This window comes from Panthera pardus, unplaced genomic scaffold (genome assembly GCF_024362965.1).
Source record: "Panthera pardus isolate Hobbes unplaced genomic scaffold, ASM2436296v1 HiC_scaffold_10, whole genome shotgun sequence".
In the NCBI taxonomy this organism is placed as follows: Eukaryota; Metazoa; Chordata; class Mammalia; order Carnivora; family Felidae; genus Panthera; species Panthera pardus.
Window position 1 is genome coordinate 33,994,109 of NW_026526655.1, and position 17,124 is coordinate 34,011,232.

Below are 17,124 nucleotides of genomic sequence, written 5' to 3' on the forward strand. Positions count from 1 at the left end.
TTCACTCATAAAGCAGGATTTACACAATTTTAACAGATGCAGGATTCCAAACTGAATGACATTTCACTACCTGTTTAACTTGACTTCACATATGTGACACAAGATAAAGTCACAATAAACAAGATACAAGGGTAAGAAGTTAAAGAATCAAACGCCGGGGCGCCTGGGTGGCTCAGTCGGTTAAGCGGCGACTTCGGCCCAGGTCATGATCTCGCGGTCCGTGAGTTCGAGCCCCGCGTCGGGCTCTGTGCTGACAGCTCAGAGCCTGGAGCCTGTTTCAGATTCTGTGTCTCCCTCTCTCTGACCCTCCCCCGTTCATGCTTTGTTTCTCTCTGTCTCAAAAATAAATAAACGTTAAAAAAAAAAAAAAAAAAAAAAAAAAAAAACAACTCCCGGTGCCCACTTTGAACTCAGCGTTGATTTACAATTTGATTACCACACGACCCAAATGTGGGCAAGTACGAAACCCCTACGCCTTCTGCTTCTCGAATAACCACAAAAAAAAAAAAAAAATAAATAAATAAATAAAAAAAAAAAAAAAAAAAAAGAATCAAACGCCAAGTCAGTCAATGAGTGCCTCCTTCAGATGAAAACTCAGTCTGGTCCGGGTCAGCTCTGGTTGCTACCTGCACATTATGTTCAAGCAGTGGAGTGGTCTCTATTATGTTCAGAGATCAGTTTCTTTTTTTTAATATTTCAATTGATATTTATTCATATTTGTCCATGTAAGGTAAAATGTTTTTTTCTTTTTTTTAAATATAAAATTTATTGTCAAATTTGTTTCCATACAATACCCAGTGCTCATCCCAACAGGTGCCCTCCTCAATGCCCATCACCCACTTTCCCCTCCCTCTCACCCCCCATCAACCCTCAGTTTATTCTCCGTTTTTAAGAGTCTCTTATGCTTTGCCTCCTTCCCTCTCTGTAACTTTAGCCCTTCCAGACTTCTGGTTCTAGGGATGATCAGTGCCTGGCTCTTCTAGGCAATCTTGGCATTGCCGATTATCAGTTCTCGGTACCAACAGAGTGTTTTGGGTTTAGCGGTATCTATTCTCTGCTCACAGCCCTTGACTGCCTACTTGATTCATTCATTTCTTCACTGCTTGACAAAAGTGATTCCACCAGGCTCACTACAGGGCTAACAGCGCCCCTCCCTAACTCTGACGCCTTGGTGGGCGGGGCTTGACACAGCGAAGGCGGGCAGAGACCTGGCCCCCAGAGCTGCGGCCTAACCCGACACCGCAAAGCCCCCGCCTGACGCAGGTCCCGGAGGCACGGTCGCGGGGGCCAGGCTCGGGCCGCCGGCCGTTGCGTTGAGAGACCCCGGCTGGGAGAGCGCAATGAGGGCGGACTCGGGGCTCCGCCTGGAGGCCGAACCGGTGAGCGGCTCTTCGGCCACGGAAGTGGCAGCGGTGGAGGGTGCTGTCCTAACGCTTCAGCTGGCCCTGAGGCGGGGCCATGCCTAGGGCTGGGGATCGCAAAGGGAGAGCACTGCCAGTGATGTGTGCGCGTCCACCCATTTGGTGCTCACAGGATTAGACTGGAGCGGGCAATAGAAGTTCTCCCCGACCCCGGGACCCGAACTCCTGGAGCCAGGGGAGAAGCAGGGCGTGAAGTTTCTGGTGGCCTGAGCGCCCGATGTTGCTATGACAACGTCTCGCTTCGCTGCCTTCCCGCCCCCTGCGTGTTCCCGGGGTGCCAGCGAGGTCTCTCGTGCGGATTCCTCCCGGAGGGCATTTACCTGCCCAGGAAAGAGATCGCAGTTTCCTAGCGGAGACTTAATCATGGTCTTTTCCCACCTCCCAGGAACAAATCACTGCAACCACTTGGGAAACCATGGGTGGAACCGTGATTGCTGTCCTATGCCCGCTGGAGTCTCTTTTCCTTGGCACGTCAACCCCCACTCCGACGTCCCCTTTTCTGCAAGGCTAGATTGCAAAGGCCCAACCAGCTCCCCGCGCTTATCCTCGCCCCCACCTTGCAGAGAAGGGCTGAGAGCCACAGCAGCCAGTGCCGCGCAGTCCAATGACGCACGGCGCCTGCGCGTGGCCTGCCCGGGCGGGAGTGAGCAGGGGGCGGGGTGTGAGCTCTTCGAACCTGGAGGCTGAGCGCCGCGGGGAAGCAGGGTTTTAGACCGAATGGGAAAGAAGCAGGTGGTAAGCGAGCCTTAGTTATGTTTGAGCTATTAGGATTTTGTGTTCAGTCGAGCTGTCCTGCTTTTATGGGGCTTAAAGTTGGCTTTGTGGATGGGTGACACGTCATTTTTGCGGGACTTTTGAAATGTGGAACGTGTGAACTGAATCCTTGGACAGAACGCGATCCATAGCATCTTTACAATAGCGCTTTCTTATGACTATCGTTTTTTTCCTGTTGTAATTTAAACTACCAGATAGTATTAAGACAGCCTGCTTTGTCCTAATCTCGTAGCATTTGTATTAATACACCGTTTGAACGAATGGATTGCTAAATGGGACGATCGTAGAACAAACTAAGACTGTCTAAAATGTAACCCTTTTGAATCATGCCCTCTGCAAGGAGCATGAGACAGTTGGGACATTAGATTGATTTTGAGGTATTTCTGTTAGTATTTTATTTTGAAAGATCGCAGAATGCTTCTCATCTCTAATCTCTGAACTGCAAACACTTTCTCTTATTCATGTAAAGTGGCATTTATAACGGTGTGTGTGTGTGTGTGTGTGTGTGTGTGTGTGTGTGTGTGTGTGTGTGTAATTCTTTCTGCCCTAAAATGCATTCCTCATGCTGTATTCAGAGTGATTTCTTTAAAAAAGTGTGTTACTCTGTGGCATACAACCTCCACTGGCTTCTCGTTTAATTAAAACAAAGTCTGGACACCTTTTGTCTTCAAGACCCTAATGGTAGTGCCTGGGTGGCTCAGTCTGTTAAACCTCAGACCCTGGACTTGGGCTCAGATCATGATTTTACCCTTGGTGGGATCAAGCCCCTTGTTGATTCTGGGCTGAGAGTGGGGAGCTTGCTTGGGATTCTCTCTCTCCCTCTCCCTCTGCCCTGACCCCACTCAGGTGTGCACTCTCTCGCTCAAAAAAATAAACTTGAAAAAAAAAGACCCCAATTAATTAATCTGGCCCTTGCCTATCCTTTGTAACTGTGCTGCAGCTTTACTGGCCTTCTTTTAGCTGAAACACTGTAATCTCTCTTAAAAGCCTTTGTGTTTGCTCCCCTTTGGCTCCTTTCTTATTCAGGTCTCAGCTCAAATATCTCAGAGAGACTTTCCCTAACTAAAGTAGCACTCCACATCCTCCCTCATTTTTGTGTGTGTGCGAGTGTGTGTGCATGTGTGTGCATGTGCATATGTGTAATCTTCTCATACTTAACTACTAGAAAGAAAGTTCCATAAAAGCAGGGATTTCTCTGTTTTGTTCATTAATATAACTGTAGTCCTTAGGACACAGCCTGACATGTAGATAGAAAGGAGTAGTAGGAAGGAAGGAATTTTATATGAAATTTAGAAATTGTTAAGACAAATTTAGAATTGCCCATCTGATTCTCAGTAGTACTTCTTGGGTTTCATTTGATGAACAGGGTTATCAAAAGATTTGAAGTACATGAAGATGTTCTGAGGCTTTTACTTACAAGCAGTTTTCTTCTTCTCCCCATAGCGTCCTCCACGAGCCCTTCCACCTGTGCCAAGGTAAAAATAAGTTAGTTTTATTTTTTATTGAGTTTTAAAAATGTAAAATGAATAAAGTGAAAAAATTGACTAGTACAATTGCAAAATTATAATAATTCAGAGAAAACTTCTTGAAAATTTTAGAAAAAGGCTTCCTAAAAGTTTAAAGGTACACAATTCTTGAATCATTAGGATTACAGTTATAATTAAATGTTCTGTTTCAAAGCCTGAATGTCAACATGGTAAGATAATGGATCCATTCTGAATGTTTTAATGTCTTGTTTATAAGACTTTTGATCCTCTTTGGGTTGCTAGAATAGTTTCTTCAGTTTAAGCTGGTTTTAATCAGTGACAAAATAAGAATTCTTAATCTGCTTAATCCACTTTATTAATAGACAGTAGGTAATATGTATATGTAAGTTCAGAAAATATTGGGGTTATTTTGTTAACAGTTTTATTAGCTTTTTTACTTATAAAAATATGCTAGTTTATAAACTAGCTGGCTCTGTGAAAGCTTATTTTTAAATTTACAATGACTTAAGTCAGTTTTCAGTGTAACAATATAATAGATTTCTAATTAATAGTTTCTTTTTTTTTTTGTCTTTGTCCTAATTAAATTTGGTCGGTGTCATGTAAAGTGCTATTCAAGGTGAGTTAGTTCATCCTTAATGTAAAACTTTTAAAACTGGGAGTTCAAAAGTTAATTTGATTCCTTCATGTTTTTCTTAAAGTTGAATCTGAATGGTGTAATTTATAATATTGCAATATACTTTTATCCTTTTAGCAAAATATCCTTATGACTGCTATTTTTTAAATGAAGGTTGATCTATAGCACTAGTTATATGAGTGATACTTTACCTTACAAATATGAAAGCACTCATTCCAGGATGGAGTCACCCACAACATGACCATTGGCTAGTTTATAGTTTTGTAATAGGGATGACATTGTCTTTTGTCTCATTTAATCAGGATAGACTGGGCTATGCTATACCAACCTCAAAATCTCTAACTTAATATCATACAAGGTTATTTCTGGTTAATATTTCTGGTTAATATTTCTAAGTACACCGTGGCAACAATCCAGGCCAGTTGCCTTTCACCACTCTTTGCTATGACGTCATGATTCAGGCTACTTCCATTCTGTGGCTCTGCCATCTTAACATACTTCAGCAAAGGAAGAGAAAGCTGGAGAGTTACTCACTAGCTCTTTCAATGTTTTGGCACATCGGTTCTCACAGTATATTGGCTCAACCCAGTCTCAGGCCACACCTGGGTGCAAGGGGGCTGGAAAACGTGGGTGATCAGATGAATATTTTGTGAGCCCACTTTTCTAGTATTAGAAACGTCACTGTTTCTTTCTTTCTTTTTTTAATGTCGCTGTTTCTAATATTACTGACCAACAGTGAGCTACTGGCATTATACTATAAGCTTTCTTTGATTTTGTCAAGTTCTTGCCTCCTTCCCCTAATGTGTAGAAGTTGGCTGGACCTAGGGAAGAGAGGGAAAGGTCTTCCCTACTAAAAGTTCCTTTTGACTGCTCTCTGCATTGAAATTTAGGCAGCCTTTTCTGTTTTTTGTGTGTGTGTTTTATAGGTGATATTCCCCTTAGTCGTCCTAAGAAAAAGAAGCCCAGAACAAAAAACACACTAGGTAAGAAGTTGTTCTTTTTTTGTGGGATCACAAGACTTTCTAGGACCTTAGGCATGACAAACATCACCAATGAGGTAGAGGCAAAGCCCCAGAAGTCCCAAGTCACTGCTGTGTTGAGGACAGAATCAAAGTCAGTTTAAGGAAGTGGAAGGTGATAGTGAGGAACAAGGCAGTGGGCAGCCAGAAGAGTGTCTAGAAGCATTCATGGAATAAAGGATTGTACTACTTAAACTCTTACTTCCACAGCATTCTTGGACTCTTTGAGGTCTTTTATCCCTAGACAACGTAAATTGTCTTAAGCTGTGATTGATTTCAGACCCTTGAACAGGATACTGGATTTAGAAACACAATGTCCTGGGATCCCTAATTTCAGTCAAAGAATCTCTTCATTAGCAAGAGTCTGAAGTCAAGGCCATATTAGCCATGTGTTAGAGGTTCTACAATAAGCAAGTTTTGTGAACTTTTTGTCTTAGTTATCCACTAATACTCCTGGATGTTCTGTCAGTAACTTAAACTCAGCATGTTCAGAATTCATCATTACCTTCAACCATAAATCAATTTTTTACTTCTCACAAATTTCTGTTAATGGAATCCCCCATTCTCCCAGTCACTTGGGCTCAAAACCTCAGTCAGCTCTAACTCGTCCCTCCACTCTACTTGCTGCCTGTTACGAATCTTAAGATGTGAAAATATCTGTGTCTGTATGTAGAGATATAATAAAAAACAAAAACAAAAACCCTTGAGTATTGATTTGATATATTAACTACTGAATTTATTTTAATTTATAATGTGATATAAGTGTGGGTTAAGACCAATTCTTATAGGCAAAGATGTAACAAAGGACAGTTAGTCATCATTTAGGAACTATTCTAGTTCCATTTTTTTTTCATCTTTTAAGACTCAGTGATCTTTGGTTAAATTATCCTGTTTTTTCCCATTCCACTTGTCTGCAGGTAGCGCTTCTTCAGAAGGCCTTGTTCAGGCTCCTGTTCATAAGCCATCTGAGGGCAGTGAGCCACCAGCTAAAGAATCCACAGAACAACCAAAAGAAGCTCCTGTTCCGAGGAGGCAGAGGAAGACAAGGCTACCTCTTGGTATGTGAAGAGACCAAGGTTAGGTTGTGATACTAGTTGTTATCCGAGGAGGCAGAGGAAGACAAGGCTACCTCTTGGTATGTGAAGAGACCAAGGTTAGGTTGTGATACTAGTTGTTATATTGGGGGTATGATTTAAAATTTCTCTGTTCCCATTTTTCCTCACCCGTATCCCTTTACTTTTTTCTTTCTTAAAGTTTTACCACTGGAGTAACTCTAATAGGTTAGGTCAAGAACCCTTTAGAGAGTCTCTTTTTTCATATTTCTGTATATTATGAGGGAAGGAATACAAATACGGGATTAAAACAGAAAGTTCAGATTTTGGTGTGTATAAGAATTTAGTATGTGAATAAAATGGACATTTAAGATGAGTGGGGAAAGGATAGATTCAGTTAATACTGAATCTATGAACAATGCAATGAAAGAACAGTCATCATTTATTGAGTCTTGCTATGTCCCAGGCGCTATTCACAAGGTAAACAAAATACTGTCAAATATCAAATTGGCAATGCTTTTTTTCAGATTATAAAATTTAAAAGTGTTAGATAAAACATATATACACATATACATATATTACATATATGTATAAAAATTGATGAGGAAGGGGCACACTCATATACTGCTGCTAAGAGCGTAAATTGGTATAGCCTGTCTGAACTGCTAGAAATAGAAGTAACTACACTAGCCACAATAATTAAAGGATGGTAACTTCAGCATTATTTATAGGAGTAGAAACTGGTAATAACCATAGCTAACAAAGTGATACTGGCTAAATAAATCATATTTTATCCATTTAATAGAAACCAGGCCCCATTAAAAGGATTGTTAAGGTGAAATAGTGACTCATACATATAATACATATAATAGTATATACATTAATATACATACATACATATTAATATACATACATACATATAATAGTATATATCAAAGGATCCTATTTTTGTAAAATATGTTGTATTAATTTCCCAGGGCTGCCATAACAAATTATTATAAATGGAGAAACTTAAACGAACAGAAATGTATTCTCCAACAGTTCTGGAGGATAGAAGTCCAAAACAAGGTGCCTGCAGGGCCATGCCCCCTCTGAAGGCTCTAGGAAAGAATCCATCCTTGCCTCTTCTAGCTTATGGTGGTTATTGGCAATCCTTGATGTTCTTTGGCTTGTGGCAATATAACTCCATTTTGTACACCCGTCTTCACATTTTCCCATATTTTCTGGTATAAGGATTTCAGTCATTAGATTTCAGGCCCATCCTAATCCAGCATAATCTTATCTTAACTTGATTATAACTGCAAAGACCCTATTTCCAAATAGAGTCTCATTCACAGGTACTGGGGGTTAGGACTTGAACATATCTTTTGTTGGGGGACACAGTTCAACCCAGAACACATGTATATGCATGCATCTATATAGTAAAAACAATGGAAAGATATAGCAAAGGTAGGTTTTTTGGAAGAAGGAATTAGGGATGATTTTTATTGTCTTTCTTCATTTATTTTTTACTAATTTTTCAAATATTGAGCATTATGACTTTTATAGTAATTAGAAGAAAGATAATGGGTTTTGTTAGAGTAAAACAAAGGGAAGGAATGAGGATTGGGAGATTAGCTCTTTCCTACTAACATTGGCCCCTGATGAATAATTTATTACAAAATAACTACCCTGACCAATTACTTATCCTCTTAGAAAATAGTAGGTCCTGATGGGATGGAAGAATTACAGGAGGAGAGGGTAGGAACTGGAAGAGTTCATAGTATGGAGCACAGTTTTTAGAGGCAAGTTGACGTAGGATGCTGCAGTGCCCAGGGACAGTGAGTATTTATGAAGGGGAGAGGGCAGAAGAAGGAAAAAGAGACAGAAATGACGATCAGACAGTTTTATGATTTCTTTCATTACTGGCAGTAAATATAGTTGAATTAAAACTACCACCATAGTTAATTTAGTTAGGGTACAAATTTGAAAATCAAGATGGATACCAGTACCTAGTTTTACAATTTATGAAAAATGTATTTACAGAAATGACCATTTCTATTTTATGTATGTATGTATGTATGTATGTATGTATGTATGTATGTATTATTTTTCGTTAGAGAGAGAGTGCAAGCAGGGGAGAGGGGTAGAGGAATAGAGAGAGAGTCTTAAGCTGGCTTCACACTCAGGATGGAGTTGAATGGGATGCTCAATCCCATGAAGCTGTGATCATGACTTGAGCCGAAATCGAGAGTTGGATGGTCACCTGACTGAGCCATCCAGGCGCCTCTGACTTGGCCATTTTTAGAAAGTTATGGACCCAACTAAGTTCTGGGCCAAAAAAGCACCTGTCACTGTCATTCCAGAATGTACTCATCTATGCAAGTCCAGCTTTCTAAATTTCTGGGTACTTAATTTTGTATGATTTTTATTTTGTTTCATCTGGATGATTATGGTATGCTTTACTTCTTTGGTATTTACAGTTTGGGCTAAAGTGTTTTATTAAAATAGAATTCTGGGGGCTTTGAGGATATTCCAGGAAGCCATTGCCAGTATTTTCACATTGGAAGAATAGCTAGCTGATGAGAAGACTCCATTGACTTACTTAAACTTAATACCCTGTGCTCAGGAAAGAGTTAATATAGCAAGCCTGAAACTGCTCTTGTTAGAAAGGCCTACTTGCATCTTCCTCAGTTTCTTTCATAAGCTTTCTATAGTTTTCAGCATATAGATCTTTTACTTCTTTGGTTACATTTACTCCTAGGTATTTAATGGTTTTTGATGTCATTGTAAATGGGATCGATTCCCTGATATCTCTTTCTGTTGTTTCATTATTGGCGTATAGAAATGCGACCGATTTCTGTGCATTGATTTTATATCCTGCAACTTTGCTCAATTCCTGTATTAACTCTAGCAGTTTTTTGGTGGAGTCTTTTGGGTTTTCCATGTAGAATTTAATGTCATTTGTGAAGAGTGAAAGGTTGATTTCTTCTTTGCCAGTTTGGATGCCTTTTATTTCGTTTTATTGTCTGATTGCTGAGGCTAGGACTTCTAATACTACGTTGAACAACAGTGGTGAGAATGGACATTCTTCTCATGTTCCTGATCTCAGGGGAAAGCTCTCAATTTTTCCCGATTGACAATGATATTAACTATGGAGCCTAAGTGTTCATCAACTGATGAATGGATAAAGGAGATGTGGTATATATATACAATGGAATACTACTCAGCAATGAAAAAGAAAGAAATCTTGCCATTTGCAACAACACGGTTGGAACTAGAGTGTATTATGCTAAGTGAAATAAGTCAGTCAGAGAAAGAGATATTGTATGATTTCACTCATAAGTGAAATTTGAGAAACTTACCAGATGATCATATGGGAAGGGAAGGAAAAATAAGATAAAAACAGAGAGGGAGGAAACCATAAGAGACTCTTAAATACAGAGAACAAATTGAGGGTTAATGGGGATGGGGAAAATGGGTGATGGGTATTAAGGAGGGCACTTGTTGGGATGAGCACTGGGTGTTATATGTAAGCGATGAATCAGTGGAATCCACCCTGAAGCCAAGACCACACTGTATACAACTAGCTTGAGAATAATTAAAAAAAAGAAAAAGAAAGGCCACTTGAAAGGTTGCCTCTTCAACCTCTAGAACATGGATGATAAGCAGTTCCCCACACTTAAATAAAAGTTTCCCTAAATTATAAGGGTGGTTTGCTATGTATTTGTGTACACAATATGATTTATGCTGAACGCCTGCTTTCCTTCTGGGAATCTGGAATTTGGGTATGTGCTAGGCAGGGAGTGCCTATGTGATCAGGTGCCAATAAAAGCCTTGGGTGCTGAGTTTCAATGAACTTTCCTGGTAGAGAAAGTGTCATACATGTCACAGCTTGTTGCTGGAGGAATTAGCGCATGCTGTGTGACTCCATTGATAGATGACTCTTGACAGCTTATACCTGGTTTCCTCTGGACTTTACTCCATGTGCCTTTGCCCTTTGCTGATTTTACTTTATGTCATTTCACTGTGATACATTGTAACTATGAATGTAAGGACTGGTGAGTGTAATGCCTTCTGAGTCCTGTGGGTCCGTTGGGTGAATATGTGATCTGTAGGTAATCTTGGGGCTCTCCCAAAACTCTGGGTACTGGATTACATAATTTTTCCATATTTTTGGCATTACAATTTCTGTTTTTTTGGTGAGCATTTAGAGGTATAACATTATAAAAATTAAAAATTAGTAAAATGATGAAAAAATTTTGGTCTAATTAGAATTATTTTATTTTATTTTTTTTAATTTACACCCAAATTAGTTAGCATATAGTGCAACAATGATTTCAGCAGTAGATTCCTTAGTGCCCTTTACCCATTTAGCCCATCCCCCCTCCCACAACCCCTCCAGTAACCCTCTGTTTATTCTCCATATTTATGAGTCTCATCTGTTTTGTCCCCCTCCCTGTTTTTATATTATTTTTGTTTCCCTTCCCTTATGTTCATCTGTTTTGTCTCTTAAAGTCCTCATTTGAGTGAAGTCATATGATTTTTGTCTTTCTCTGACTGACTAATACTTAGCATAATACCCTCCAGTTCCATCCACGTAGTTGCAAATGGCAAGATTTCATTCTGTTTGATTGCTGAGTAATAATCCATTGGATATATATACCACTTCTTCTTTATCCATTCATCCATTGATGGACATTTGGGCTCTTTCCATACGTTGGCTATTGTTGATAGTGCTGCTATGAACATTGGGGTTCCTGTGTCCCTTCGAAACAGCACACCTGTATCCCTTGGATAAATGCCTACTAGTGCAATTGCTGGTTCGTAGGGTAGTTCTATTTTTAGTTTTTTGAGGAACTTCCATACTGTTTTCCAGGGTGGCTGCACCAGCTTGCATTCCCACCAACAATGCAAAAGAGATCCTCTTTGTCCGCATCCTCGCCAACATCTGTTGTTGCCTGAGTTGTTCATGTTAGCCATTCTGACAGGTGTAAGGTGTTATCTCATTGTGGTTTTGATTTGTATTTCCCTGATGAGGAGTGATGTTGAGCATTTTTTCATGTGTCGGTTGGCCATCTGGAGGTTTTCGTTGGAGAAGTGTCTATTCATGTCTTTTGCCCATTTCTTCACTGGATTATTTGTTTTTTGGGGTCTTGAGTTTGATAAGTTCTTTATAGATTTTGGATGCTAACCCTTTATCTGATATGTCATTTGCAAATATCTTCTCCCATTCTGTTGGTTGCCTTTTAGTTTTGCTAATTGTTTCCTTCGCAGTGCAGAAACTTTTTATTTTGTTGAGGTCCCAGTAGTTCATTTTTGCTTTTGTTTCCCTTGCCTCTGGAGACGTATTGAGTAAGAAGTTGCTGCGGGCAAGATCAAAGAGATTTTTGCCTGCTTTCTCCTCAAGGATTTTGATGGCTTCCTGTCTTACATTGAGGTCTCTCATCCATTTTGAGTTTATTTTTGTGTATGGTGTAAGAAAGTGGTCGAGGTTCATTCTTCTGCATGTCGTTCTCCAGTTTTCCCAGCACCACTTGCTGAAGAGACTGTCTTTATTCCATTGGATATTATTTCCTGCTTTGACAAAGATTAGTTGGCCATACGTTTGTGGGTCCATTTCTGGGTTCTCTGTTCTGCTGCATTGATCTGAGTGTCTGTTCTTGTGCCAGTATCATACTGTCTTGATGATTACAGCTTTGTAGTATAGCTTGAAGTCTGGGATTGTGATGCCTCCTGCTTTGGTTTTCTTTTTCAAGATTGCTTTGGCTATTCAGGGTGTTTTCTGGTTCCATACAAATTTTAGGATTATTTGTTCTAGCTCTGGGAAGAATGCTGGTGTTATTTTGATAGGGATTGCATTGAATATTTAGATTGCTTTGCGTAGTATTGACATTTTAACAATATTTGTTCTTCCTATGCCGGAGCATGGAATCTTTTTCCATTTCTTTGTGTCTTCTTCAATTTCTTTCATAAGCTTTCTATAGTTTTCAGTATATAGATTTTTTCACCTCTTTGGCTAGATTTATTCCTAGGTATTTTATGGTTTTTGGTGCAACTGTAAACGGGATCAATTCCTTGATTTCTCTTTCTGTTGCTTCATTGTTGATGTATAGGAATGCAACCGATTTCTGTGCATTGATTTTATATCCTGCTACTTTGCTGAATTCATGGATAAGTTCTAGCAGTTTTTTGGTGGAATCTTTAGGGTTTTCCATATAGAGTGTCATGTCATCTGCGAAGAGTGAGTTTGACCTCCTCCTGGCCGATTTGGATGCCTTTTATTTCTTTGTGCTGTCTGATTGCAGAGGCTAAGACTTCCAATACTATGTTGAATAACAGTGGCGAGAGTGGACATCCCTGTCTTGTTCCTGACCTTAGGGGGAAAGCTCTCAGTTTTTCCCCACTGAGGATGATATTAGCATTTGGGCCTTTCATATATGGCTTTTATGATCTTGAGGTATGATCCTTCTATCCCTACTTTCTTGACGGTTTTTATCAAGAAAGGATGCTGTATTTTGTCAAATGCTTTCTCTGCATCTACTGAGAGGATCATATGGTTCTTGTCCTTTCTTTTATTGATGTGATAAATCATGTTAATTGTTTTGTGGATATTGAACCAGCCCTGCATCCCAGGTATAAATCCCACTTGGTTGTGGTGAATAATTTTTTTAATGTTGTTGGATCTGGTTGGCTAATGTATTGTTGAGGATTTTTGCATCCATGTTCATCAAGGAAATTGGTGGTCATGATCACCCCCTTTTTAGTGGGGTCTCTGCCTGGTTTTGGAATCAAGGTAATGCTGGCTTCATAGAAAGAGTTTGGAAGTTTTCCTTCCATTTCTATTTTTTGGAACAGTTTCAAGAGAATAGGTGTTAACTCTTCCTTAAATGTTTGGTAGAATTTCCCTGGAAAGCCATCTGGCCCTGGACTCTTGTTTTTTGGCAGATTTTTGATTACTAATTCGATTTCCTTACTGGTTATGGGTCTGTTCAAATTTTCCATTTCTTCCAGTTTCAGTTTTGGTAGTGTATATGTTTCTAGGAATTTTTCCATTTCTTCTAGATTGCCCATTTTATTGGTATATAATTGCTCATAATATTCTCTTATTATTGTTTTTATTTCTGCTGTGCTGGTTGTGATCTCTCCTCTTTCATTCTTGATTTTATTTATTTGGGTCCTTTCCTTTTTCCTTTTGATCAAACTGGCTAGTGGTTTCTCAATTTTGTTAATTCTTTCAAAGAACCAGCTTTTGGTTTCATTGATCTGTTCTACTCTAATTAGAACTTTTAAAGTTCTCTTGTCTTATAAGTTTTATATGTTATATGTTCTATGGCTCTGTGTTGTAGTAACTTGAAAATTTAATATACTTTTCTATGTTGTAGTAACTTGAAAATTTAATATACTTTATTTTCAGAATTGGAGACTTCCTTTGCCCAAAAGAAGGCATCCAATTCATCTTTATTACGAAATGAAAATGGTATTCATATGGAGCCAACTGAGGAGGCGGTTATTCAGAAACCTCGAAGGAAGACAAAGTAAGAATTATGTGTCCTTCTAAATATTCTTCAGGGACACTATGCTACTTAATTCAGAGCTCTCAAGTTGTAGGTTTGGATTAAGTCATATTAAATACGGTAATTAAGATTACAAAAATATCAGTTAAACCAACCTAATGATAGATTTGAAAAGAGTAAACAACTGCAAATGTAAAATACTATACTTAAATTAAAAATTTAGGAGCTATCTCTAAAAAAGATGAACATCAATAGAAGATATTATATGAATAGCAAAAAGTTAGATACTAAACATACTGAAATTTGAAGGTAATATTAATAAAATGGGCTATTGTGATATATTTTCTCATGTTAATAGAATTCAAATTGTGATTATTTCAGCAATAAAAAAAATGTGTATTTTAGCATAGGAAATTAAGTCTCGGATAAAATAGAATGGGATACTTTAAATAAGTTATATAACACTATTGTTTGTTTTTGGAAATTACCCAATAAATAGTGATCAATATTTGTATCCAATCCTATCATTTTAAGTTTGGAAAGAACCTTACAAATCTAGTTCAGTCACTTCATTTTCCAGATGAGAAGACTGAGGCCCACATAAATATATGTGACTTGCTGCACATAACAGTTAATAATCCATTTGAGTAAAACCAAATTTCTCGATTCCCAAGTCTAGAGCTCTTTTACAGGTACCTCCTTATGTGTGTCTGTAAAAATACAGTAATAATCCATTTTTCTTACATTCTTCCTGATTATAGGAAAACCCAGCCAGCAGAATTACAGTATGCCAATGAACTAGGAGTAGAAGATGAAGACATAATTACTGATGAGCAAAGCAGTCCAGAACAACAGTCTAGATTCACTGTACCCACTGGCATTAGCCAGCCTGTAGGCAAAGTGTTTGTGGAAAAAAGCCGTAAGTACTTCCTTGTGTTTGAATATGAGCTTTTTAGGAATTATACAAGGATATCCTTTTGCGTAGGAATTATATTTCTGGAAATCTGAATTAAGGAAATAAAAATATGAACAAAAATTTATAAACAAAGCTAACCATCGTATTGTTATTCTTGAGAGTGAAAAACTGCAAGCAATATAAATATAAAATGGAAGGGGCATGATTTCAGTCAGTTATGGTGTGTCTGTATAATAAAATCTTCCATACCATTAAAAATAATGTTTACAGAGAATTTTTAATTTCATGGAAAGATTTAAAATTTTTTTAATGTTTTTATTTTTGAGAGTGAGAGAGAGACAAAGAGAGACAGAGCATGAGTGGGGGAGGGGCAGAGAGAGAGAGAGGGAGACACAGAATCTGAAGCAGGCTCCAGACTCTGAGCTGTCAGCACAGAGCCCAATGTGGGACACAAACTCGTGAACCACGAGATCATGACCTGAGCCGAAGTCCGATGCTTAACTGACGGAGCCACAGGCGCCCCAATTCGTGGAAAGATTTAATGAAAAATAAACATACACACACATATGTAGTTTGAGCTCAACTGTAGAAAAATGTATAGGACAAAAGACTAGAAGGAAATATGCCAAAATATTAATGTTGGTTGTTTCTGGGTTATGGGATTGTGGGTAACTTTGAAAATCTCCCACCCACTTTCACCCATTTCTTTATTTTTTGTTGTACTTTATCAGTTTTCAATAATGATGGTGGTGGTGGTGGTAGGGCAGATAATGATATGATTTTTATAATTACAAATAAATGAGAGAAAATACATGATGGTATTACCATATTAAATAAGAAATACAGTGTTGTAGCTCCATATTCTTTCTGACATTGATTATAAAACTCCATTTGCAGTGTTTAAGAAAAACATATGGAAAGCATGATCATGACCACACATATCCATGAATATGCTATGAATATGCTGCTTAAAGAACTCAAATGAAAAATAAACATTGGTATTAAAATTTATAATTTAGATTTTATGTAAATTATTTTAGAATTTGTATTCTATAAGATCCCATGTGAGGCATCTTGGAGTTCTTAGCCAGTGAGAGACTTGTGATCCCGAGAGGCTGACTTAGACAGGGTCTCGAAGTAGGTTAGTGCAGAACTGGGACTTGAACTGAGGTTATGTGACTATTCTAATCAAGCACTTTTACTAGTATACTATGTTGGTTTTTAATTTACTTCTGTTTTTAAGCAATATCACTCAATCCTCACTTTTAAGCAATATCTATTTTTTATAGTCTGTTTTTAAGCAATGTCACTGAATCCTCATTTTTATTCTTGTTTCCCTTAGCACAGAAACTTCCCTCCTAGAATAACTGACCATAAAAGACACCAGTTGCCTGCCCAGAAGTTGTCTTTTCTGAGGGAAAATTAGGTCTTGCACCTCTGTCTTTCATCCTCCCAAATACTTGACAGCCAGATTTGGCAAAGATAATTGAAATGGAACCTTTCCTGCTTCCTGAGGTCTGTTTGTGCATTGGTAGATCTACAAGAAGGAGCCTTGTCAACAGTAAAAGGATAATGCTCTGCTCACACAGTGTTGTGGTGCTGACACTTGAACAGATACTTGTCACAGGAATTTTATGTTTATAAAACAACCCCTTTCCACTCTGTCATCACAGAATGCCATGCTACACACACTGGCATTTTTTCCTAAGAAATTTGAAGTGTTTTCAAACATTGACTTAGCTTTATAGTGTTGGCATTTGAACTTTAATAAACTAACATCTCAAAATTAGAATATTTTGGATTATGTCATGTTAAAGGTTTCTAGACTTTGTTCTGGGTGGAAAGTTCATTATTTCATTAAATGTAATTGATTTCCAAAACTGTTACTTTAACATCTATTTTGGGATGAGAAGGAAATATATGGACTTTGTTTATTTTTCTTAAAGATAAAAAAATAGTATATTTAAGCAACCAAAAGAGAAGAGCCTTCTGAAATCGGGACTGGATCAGGGAGAGTTTTTAGATAGAAAAACCACAAAATCTCAGTCTGAGGGTTCCTACAGTGTGAAATAATGTAAACAGCCTGCCAGGGTTCAATGTTACTAGTTGTTGATAAGTGTGTAATGTGTTCTTAGGGAGATTCCAGGCTGCTGATCGTTCAGAGTTGATAAAGACCACAGAAAATATAGAGGTGTCAATGGACGTGAAGCTTTCCTGGACGACCAGAGATGTTGCACTCTCAGTGCACCGGGCTTTCAGGTGACTGCTTTTGTTGGACTTTTCTTAAAACAGATATTCCATAATTTTTTTAAAAATAAGTCTTGA

General features: G+C 38.4%; 1 protein-coding gene across 8 annotated transcripts in view; it reads left to right on the forward strand.

The window, feature by feature from the left end:
* LOC109259195 (transmembrane protein 237) overlaps positions 1-17,124 on the forward strand; it is a 67,289-nt gene that overhangs the window by 43,968 nt on the left and 6,197 nt on the right. For 6 of the 8 annotated variants that reach the window (XR_008423389.1, XM_053906280.1, XM_053906270.1 and 3 more), the window contains 6 exons: positions 3,639-3,670; positions 5,243-5,299; positions 6,253-6,393; positions 13,784-13,904; positions 14,645-14,802; positions 16,935-17,058. Coding sequence is in view for 7 of the 8 variants with exons in the window: in XM_053906280.1 (XP_053762255.1) it covers positions 3,639-3,670; positions 5,243-5,299; positions 6,253-6,393; positions 13,784-13,904; positions 14,645-14,802; positions 16,935-17,058 (633 nt within the window). In the remaining variant the exon portion in view is untranslated. Of the gene's footprint in view, positions 1-1,174; positions 1,380-2,000; positions 2,157-3,638; positions 3,671-4,287; positions 4,299-5,242; positions 5,300-6,252; positions 6,394-13,783; positions 13,905-14,644; positions 14,803-16,934; positions 17,059-17,124 lie in introns of those variants that run through there. The other 2 variants (XM_053906290.1, XM_053906295.1) reach the window with 2 other exon arrangements.